At 39.4% G+C, this 8,958-nt stretch overlaps 1 protein-coding gene across 2 annotated transcripts in view; it reads left to right on the forward strand.

The window, feature by feature from the left end:
* Positions 1 to 8,378, forward strand: part of Ccdc82 (coiled-coil domain containing 82) — a 31,332-nt gene extending 22,954 nt beyond the window's left edge. The window contains exon 9 of one of the 2 annotated variants that reach the window (XM_021635099.2): positions 7,105 to 8,378. In XM_021635099.2, coding sequence (XP_021490774.2) covers positions 7,105 to 7,170 — 66 coding nt within the window. In that variant the 3' untranslated portion in view covers positions 7,171 to 8,378. Of the gene's footprint in view, positions 1 to 2,874; positions 3,539 to 7,104 lie in introns of those variants that run through there. The other variant, XM_060369321.1, reaches the window with a different exon arrangement.
* The last annotated feature ends 580 nt before the right edge of the window (positions 8,379 to 8,958 follow it).

Here is an 8,958-nt window from a genome sequence, read left to right on the forward strand (position 1 = left end):
TGTTCCAAGAATTCACTCACTTCCTGTAGATTTTATTGAACAACAATGTTGTACCTTAACAAAAGGCATCTGTTCTTTCTTTTTTACACATGTCACCCTTGTTTATATATTAAGTAACTTTCTCTGTTGATATATGATACAATATCGTGACAGAAGTATCAAGAAGAAAAGGGTTATTTTGGCATACAGATGAGTGCCATAGTCCATCATGGTGAGGAAGTCCTGCAGAGAGATTAATGCTTTGCTCACCTAGCTTTCCCTTTATGCAGTCCCGGACCACACCTAGAGAACAATTCTTGTACCTGAATTACCCTAATCTAGAAAATCCCACAAAGATGAGCTCAGAGACTTGTGTCCTAAGTAATACTAGGTCCTGTCAAATTGGGAATCAATATGAATATTATATTCCAGAGTGCATTGTGTGTGCAGAGAGCAAAGTATAGGACTCAACTTTGTCTGCTTTTTTTTAAGTCCCTTTGACCTAAGACTTAAAAAGCATCTGGTGCCAGTCTGAGGAAAGGGTCCTGATTACCAATTCTAATACACCAACATCCTCTTAAAGACCTGGGACTGAAGATGGAGAGGGATGCTGAGGCTTCAGGCTGTGGAGCCTGCTTTGATTCCCCTGCACGTTGATAGTCACTGAATTTGATAGCAGGGATAAACGGGGGCTTCTGAGGAGTCCACTGGATTCATAAGCTCTCCTGGCAATATAGCAGATCTGTTCTGCTCACATAGCCCCTATAATTATGCTGTGGAAAAAATGCTCAAGATAGCAGTTTTCTAAAACAGGTTTAGTCCTGCAGATACATGAGAAAGAGCAAATAGAAATTATTCAGGAAATTTGGATCAGTGTCATATTTCATCTTGAAAAGAGAAGAAATGGAAGAGTCTGGCTTGATATCTTTTGCCTGGGTTATATAATAGGGAGTTTTATAAAAGAGCGAAAGTGAGGCAAGAGAACATAAAAATAAACTTTATGAGCAAAGAGACAGCAAGCAGCAACACAGGACCATCCTAGGGCCCAGCATGTTTATTAGAGGGGTCACTGCAGAGAGGAACATCACAATTACTTTCCTTTTGTGGTTATTCTACCTCAGCACAGCATCCCATGGTCTTCCTGTGTCTTACTACTCTCTCCTTTTACTCTCTTCATGTTTTCATACTTTACTTTGCTGCTTCTACTACAGAAGGTCTTTTCCCTAACTCCTCCATATTTTTCATTGGCTTTTAGGAAAGACCTAGCTAGTCACCCTGTCTTCATTTTCTGAGACATTGAGCTTCTTAAGTGCTTTTTTGTGAAGCCTTTAAAAGATACTAGCTTAATAGTAGAATTAGAAAATCTATTGGTATATTACATTTATTTTTTTTCCTTTTTGTGGTACCTGAGATTGAACCCTATGCTTTGTGTATTCTAGGAAGGTGATGTACCACTCAGCTATAGTTCCAGTCTTTGTGTGTTTTTTGTGTATCATATGTAATAATTACAGGTATTTATATATGAAGAACTTTCAACTTCTTGCAGGGAAAATGGCAAGTATTTCTATGGATTTTAGAAGAAGCTTAATAAGGTTTAGACTCATCTATGGAATAAAAATGTTCTTAAGGAAAGGAAGTAAAAGTACAATCTCTGTCTTAGTTAGGCTTCTATTGCTGTTATAAAACACTATAACCAGAAGCATCTGGGGTGAAATAGCTTATTTCAGCTTACAAGTCTCAGGTCACAGCTTGTCTCTTAAGCTCTGACCATCTCTACTCTACACTCGATGCTCTCTGGGGTGGTCATCGAATGGTATTGTCATCTCCAACATGCTGAGGACTCAGAAGTAGCAGGAGTGTACCTTTGCCTACAGCTTCTCCTGGCTTTCTTCAAGGACATTTTACTCTGCCACATGGTGACAATTCTCAGCTTCTCTCCATCCTCTCCTTCAATCCTTTGGGCTTCTACTGCAACTGAGGCTGAACCCTCACTATTGGCCTTTTGCACTGCAAAGCTTCAGCTGTGTTCCATGACCCCTTCATGTCTTCAAAACCAGTACCATCTGTGTGACTCCTACACATTATTGAGTTTAGCTACCCGCGAAAGATACACCCTTGGTCCGTTTGGATCAATCTTCTTTGCGCTGACCCTAAGCAAACATTTCCTGGAAGATTGCACCTTAATGATGCTATTCTCAATCATGATTCTTCAGCCCAGGTTACCAGTATGAATTGTCCTAGAAAGAAAGGTTTTACTTCAGAGGATAATTATAACTGATTCTTCAATGCCAGCTGACCAGAACCACAGATTCTTAATTCAGAATATCTTGTGGCACTGATAGTCTTTAAGAGACCTTCAGACTTCCTTCTGAGACACAACCAAGACCTTCATCATCTGCATTACTCTCAATTCTTCCAGTCTTCTACAGAACAGGCCACTGATCTCTGAATGCTCAACAGCTTTTCCAAAGTTCGAATGCCAGAGTAATCTTCTAAAAAACACATGGTCAGGTCTACCACAGAAATACCCAATCCTCTGGTATTCCTGTCCCAGCGCTGTCAACCGCAGTCACAGCCTGGCCTCACTCTTCAACTTGACAAAAATATCCAAGCCTACAGAGACTGAATGCATCAAGTCCCTGATTCCAAACATACAGTGGGCACTCTCCAAAACTGAGTTCCTTGCCTTCATGAACACAGAGCTGGCTGCCTTCACGAAGAACCAGAGGGACCCTGTGTCCTTGACCACATGATGAAGAAGCCGGACCTCAACAGTCATGGGAAGCTAGATTTCCAAGAATTTCTCAACCTTATTGAAGGCTTAGCTATAGCGTGCCATGAGTCCTTCTTCCAGTCTTCCCAGAAGTGTATCTAACCCTCTCCTTTCCCTTCCAGACACCAAGTCATCACCTCTTCCCCATCCACATCTACACTGAGGCCACCACACCATACAGCCCATGCCTGCTAGCAAAAATAAAACAATGCCATTTCTAACTTAAAAAGAAATACCTAATCCTCATACAAATGCTTCTTCTTGTTGTGATGAACACCATGACCTAAAGCAGCTTGAACAGGAAAGGGTTGAGTTCATCTTACAACTCTCAGGACACAGTCCATCACTGAGGGAAGGCTGGGCAGGAACTCGAGGCAGAAACTGATGAGGACAAGGAGGAACACTGGTTACTGGTTTGCTGTCCATGCCTTGCCTAACCTGCTTTCATGTACCATTCCGGACCCCTGCTCAGAGGTGAGCTGCCCCCCCCCATCTTTCTTTAATTTAAAAAAAGACATTACAGAATTGCCCACAGGCAGATTTTATGGGGACATTTTCAGGAATTGGGAACTCCTGTTCCCAGACGACTCTGGCTTCTGCCAAGATGACAAAAAACTAACCCTTTTAACATTAGATGTTAAAGGAAGAAGACATATGCTTAGTTAGGGCAGGAAACACTTTTTCACAGAAAAGCAGCAAAGAGCTTCACTGCGTCTTGGGTTCAGGGCTTTTTAAAACAGATTTTAACTTAAAAATACTTTTAGATTTTTTTCAAAAGATTACCTAGAAACCAGAAAGTTTATACCCAGCATAAATATATACACTGGTTTTTTTTTGTGTGTGTGTTATGATTTAAAAAAAAAATGATCAAAAATAAATAAATAAAATAAAAAATAAATAAATAAATAAAGATCAGACATTTCTGAGCCTTGCTGTCCCTTTCAGTGAGACAGCACTGTGCATGTTTGTGACGCATGTATTTTTTTGGCTGTAGTCAGTCATGTCTCCACATTTATTCTTCCCCTTTGCAATGCCTGGGCTGTCTGTGTCACATGCTTCTCTTGTCTTGCACAAGCTGTTTTTCTCTGCTCTCTGCTCTGTTTCACACTCTGCCCCTTACCTGTTCCTTCTCTTGTAAGCATTTGTCTCCTATTCTCTCAGTCTGTTTGGCCATAAACTAAAAAGCTGAAAACTAAACTTCATTATTGCTTTTCCTCCTAATTATTGTACTAGAGTCATCTACTTTCAGTCTAATAACCAAGGGCTATTAAGTTAGCTTTAATATTAAAAAAAAAAAAAAAAAACAAAGGAGAGGGAAAGCACAATGAAACCCAAATCCATAAACATGCATGCCATTCTAAAATACTCTAATATGCCTAACAGTTCTCTTTCATTGGGACGATGATGGGCTTTCTTGGGAGGTAGACACTAACATTTTTGGAATTGAGTGATAGAAACCTTGGCACCGGGGAGAGAAGATGGTACGTCAGCAGAAGTAGCAAGTCGGAGGGAAAGGGAGAGGGCTCTGTAGGTAAAGTGCTTTGCCACACTAGCATGAGAACCCGAATTTGATCTCCAGCACCAACTGAGAAGGTGCAATGGCATGTGCTTGATTTCCAGTGCCGGGGAAGCAGACACAGAAGGTTCCTGAGCTTTGCTCACATCCAAGTATGTGAGTTCCAGATTCAACTAGAGACATTGTCTCTAAGGATAGGGTACACACACAAACACACACACACGTGCATGCACATACCAGAACACATCCACAAAAGAAGTTCAATTCTGTTTTACAGCTATATTTAAAATAATTTATAATCTATTACATAGATAAGAACTTCAAATTATACTGGGATATTTCTCTTACTAAGTCTTCACCCTCTTTCGCCATTTTTTTCTTTTTCTTCTACATTCTAAGTTGGTATTTCTCAAAATATTACTCTTAGCTGGTTGGTGGTACACACCTTTATTCCCACACTTGGGAGGCGGAGGCAGGCAGATCTCTGAAAGTTTGAAGCCAGCCTGTCTACAGAGTGAGTTCCAGGGAAGCCAGGCTACACAGAGAAACCCTGTCTTCAAGAAATGTGATATATATTTTTTCATATTTTTTCAATATAATACACACACACACACACACACACACACACACACACACACACACACATCAGAATCACCTAGAAATTTGTGGGGAAAAAAAAGAAAGAAAGAAAACATAGTTTCTGACTTTACCTAGACCAACTGAATGAACTCTTTAAGGGCATTGAACATCTAACATTTAAGAAACTGACTGACTCTTAAGTAAATTAAAGGTGAGGAGCACAGCTTATGTGCTCAGTCTCTCAAAGGCCTCTCAGCCGATAGCACCTCTCCTCTGTCAGTCTCATTGCTTCTTCTGGGTGGAGAATGCCAGACTTTACTTTAATAAATCTGACTGCTTTCCTCTACCCCATTTCCACAATTGGAACATTCTTGTCAGAACGCCCATCTGGCTCTTCACTGTTATTGGAGAGTGCTCTTCACTATTAACGGAGGGCCCAGACTTCCCAGAGGCTCTGTGATGAACCGCATCTTCAGGAAGAGAAGATGGCAGAGTGGTCCTAATGACCTTTCCTCTGTTTCACTTTCCCTTTTGTGGTTTTCCTTTTTTTCTCAGAACAGCTGTCACTCCACGCCTGCCATTTAAAACTCAAAACAGCATCCTATAAAGGTTAAGAGCATGCATTTAAATATTTACCCTGCCACTGACTAACAGTGGAATGTGAAAGCAAGTTACTTGATCTCTCCGAGCCTGTTGCTCCCTATAAAATGGGAACCAAGCGATAATTGGGGCTTTGATCATGTGCATGATGGCATATTTTAGGGCCTGGACTTAGAAAGTGATCGACTACCATTAGCTGCTCTTTGTAATATAAGCAAGCGAAGACTGTTATTTGCTTCTCTTTATATACTGAGGTATATTTTAATTTTCCAAAGCGAATTTTATAAATAGTTGAGTAAAATAATATAAAGATAAAATTACAGCCAGTCTTTTGAGGTGCAGGTTTCCGATCATAGAGCATCTTACTTCCATGTACTAAAACCAAGAGAACTCTTTGTGGCCTATACTAACAGATCATTGTCTGTCTTATTCTTTTCTTTCTTCTTTCCTAGGAATGTGCTGCAATAAGATTTTGAGGTTTTGAAAATGGGCTTTGTGGCCTTGCCTAAGATGAAAATGCAATATTCACATTGCCTTCCATGAATCCTTGTCATCACAGAATTCAGGCCATTGAGGTCTTCTCTCAGAGTTCATAAACCAGATCAGGAAACCATTAAATAATTTAATCCCTCAACTGATATGAATACTTGGACTCTGTGTCTAAATGTGAACTCATGTATCTTCTCTGCTCCTTGATCTGCCTATGATAGCACTGCCTGCCATTATTCTTGTACTCTTTCACCTTGAAATTGCCAGGGCACCTTTAGTGCATCTCTTAACAGGTTCCACACTGTTTTTCACCTTCCAATGCCATTGCTGCCTCACAAGTTTGAGCCCTCATTGCCTAATTTGTCACCACAGATCCATAACTCATTGCCAGACAGTTAGAGAATAGCTAACCAGCTTTCTGAACATGTAACTTCAAATGAGGTCAGTACCCTGTTCACAAATCTTTAGCAACATAACATTGCTGTCTAATCTTTGCACAATGCACAATCTAGTACTTCATATTTTTTATTCTTCAAACTCAATCTCTTTGGTTTGGCCCTATCTCTTTCAGAAGGCATCAGATTATTATCAAATCCTATGTTCCCTTGTCATGTTACTGTTGGATGAACTTTTAATCTCCTAGCATGGGGGAAGGGCACTTTTCCACTAACTTTGCTTATCAGATATTTTTGTCCAAAACAAGTTGAATGTCACACTTCCCTGGTCACCTCAACTACCCACGGTTTCTCTTCTGACTCTGAGGGCAGGGGTGCTGGTTCTTTGCTCTGAGCATTTTGTCTAAGGGATGGGGAAAGTGTTTTTTAAAGCTGTGCCCCTTAACAGTCATTAGTAGAAAACTGTTCATATACATACACAGCTGTTCCACAAATATATGTTGGATTAGCTCCTGAATTATTATATTTATACTGATTTACAATTATAACTTATGAGGCATGAAATTAATAATGCTATTATGTGATTTCTTTCTAATGCTTTCTGAGTTAGAAACAGAATTAGCTCTATTATTTGAAATAGAGCTTCTATTTATAATTAAGTGATTTTTGTTCCCAATTGCCATGGCATGTGTTTCAGTAGCTAGAAAGGCTTGTCTTATTTGCGAGTAAATGACTTTGTGATAAAATGACTAATTTTTCTGTTGTATATGCAGAAATATAAACAACTGCAAGACTATCTCGACTCTGCAGATAATTTTCAAGATGAGAAGTTTGACTGACAGACACTCCTTCAGAGAAGATTTTATACATTTCTGTAAATGTGAAGATCATGAGTTTTGTTTCTTTGTATCATATGACATTTGTTGTGTATTCTATGTGTGTCTTTGTGGCAAAATATCTTGTTTATATGCTCCTTTGATTTTTATGAAGTACCACAGCGAAGTCAAATAAACCTTCACACATGTACATGGAGAACATGAGCTTTGTGATTTGAGAATCCCTCAATGTATTTTAGTTATGTATCAATGCTTTTCCCACAGATGAATAGCAGCTGAATGTGCTATCATGTCCTGTCAGTTTAGAAGAAATAGAATGCATTAAAATATATTTGGACTGACCTGAAGAGGGCTCAGTCAGTACAGTACTTGCCTTACATGCACAAGGACTTGAGTTCAGTCCCCAGAACTACATTTAAAATAAAAGCCAGATGTGATGGCATGTACTTGTTATCCTCTGACTGGGGAGATAAAGGAGGCAGATCCCAGAGGCTTGTTGGCCAGGCAGACAGCCTACTCATGCCAGTGAGAGACCTTGCCTCAAAAAGCAAAATCACTGGAGCTTGTTAAGGACTCCCAAGGCTGTCCTCTGAGCTCAACATGCATGCAGACACAAATGTCTATATGTCTACATGTGTGCGGCCAAACACATGCCACTTCACATCCACACTATATATGCAATATACATATATAGTGAGAATCATACCTATTTGTATGTATTGTTGTACCCCTTGGAAATACTAAAGAATCTTCAGTGTAAATGTCTAATTAATGTCCCCTCAATCACTGAGCCATGGTAGAAGCTTCAGACTACCCTGCATTCAATAGCCTAGCCTCAGAATGAGAGCACAGCTTATCTACTCCAGGTACAGGAGAACTTGATTCTGCTAAAGTTTCCCTTATAAATGTCTCATCCCCAGAGTCTTTCAATCCTCACATTCAGGAAGAACTTCTTGATATATATTTTCATTCTGTATAATGTTCTGTCTTGTTTCTGTACAGTTTTATCTGGAATGTATTAAAGATTGAGATGTATTTATGATTTTTTAACTATATCTTTCTCTGTGTAAGTTTGTATGTATATGTTCCAATCTGAAGATGTGAGAGACAAAGTAAGCCAAAAGCACTTTAAAGGCTTATTTTTGTGCCTACATAACTTTGCACTTCCTAATTTTTCCATAATCCAATAAAGTAAAATGGTTTCAGAGTAAGCTGTGTATTCTGCATCTTTAATTCATAAAGATGAGACCTGTTGTTCTGTGGCATTTTATTTGCTTTTTCTTACTGGAAGACTTGGTTGACTTTAGCTAGCTTTATCTATTGTGTGATTCATGACCTGTGCCTCTGTGTATGTATCACATGAGACTATGTTTTATTAAGTCATTATATGGACAGAGATGAGTTGTATTTTCTGCAGTACATTTCTATAATTATTTCTGTTGGTTTTTCAAGCTAGTAAGTAAGAAAAAAAGAAGGAAAGAAAAACAGGAAGTGCAAGGATACTGAAGCTGATGATGAGCAGTGAGTCAAGTGTGAGGCAGACATTTCTGTCACATGTCTGTTGCTAGTTTATATTTCTCTGGCACATGGAGAAGTACTCCTTTGCTCACTCCAGAAAACAAAAGTGAAGCCATGTTCAAAAGATAAAGATGAAAGGGCAGTGTTGGAGGGAAGCAAAGCAGAATCCGAGGAGAGCTGATAGACTATGGGAGGGTGTTGGGATCATGGGTGACTTGTGAAAAGGAAGGTAGAGGGAAAGGAAGAATCCCTAAAGTATGTCTGATGAACTGC

This window comes from Meriones unguiculatus, chromosome 1, assembly GCF_030254825.1.
Source record: "Meriones unguiculatus strain TT.TT164.6M chromosome 1, Bangor_MerUng_6.1, whole genome shotgun sequence".
NCBI classification, from domain to species: Eukaryota; Metazoa; Chordata; class Mammalia; order Rodentia; family Muridae; genus Meriones; species Meriones unguiculatus.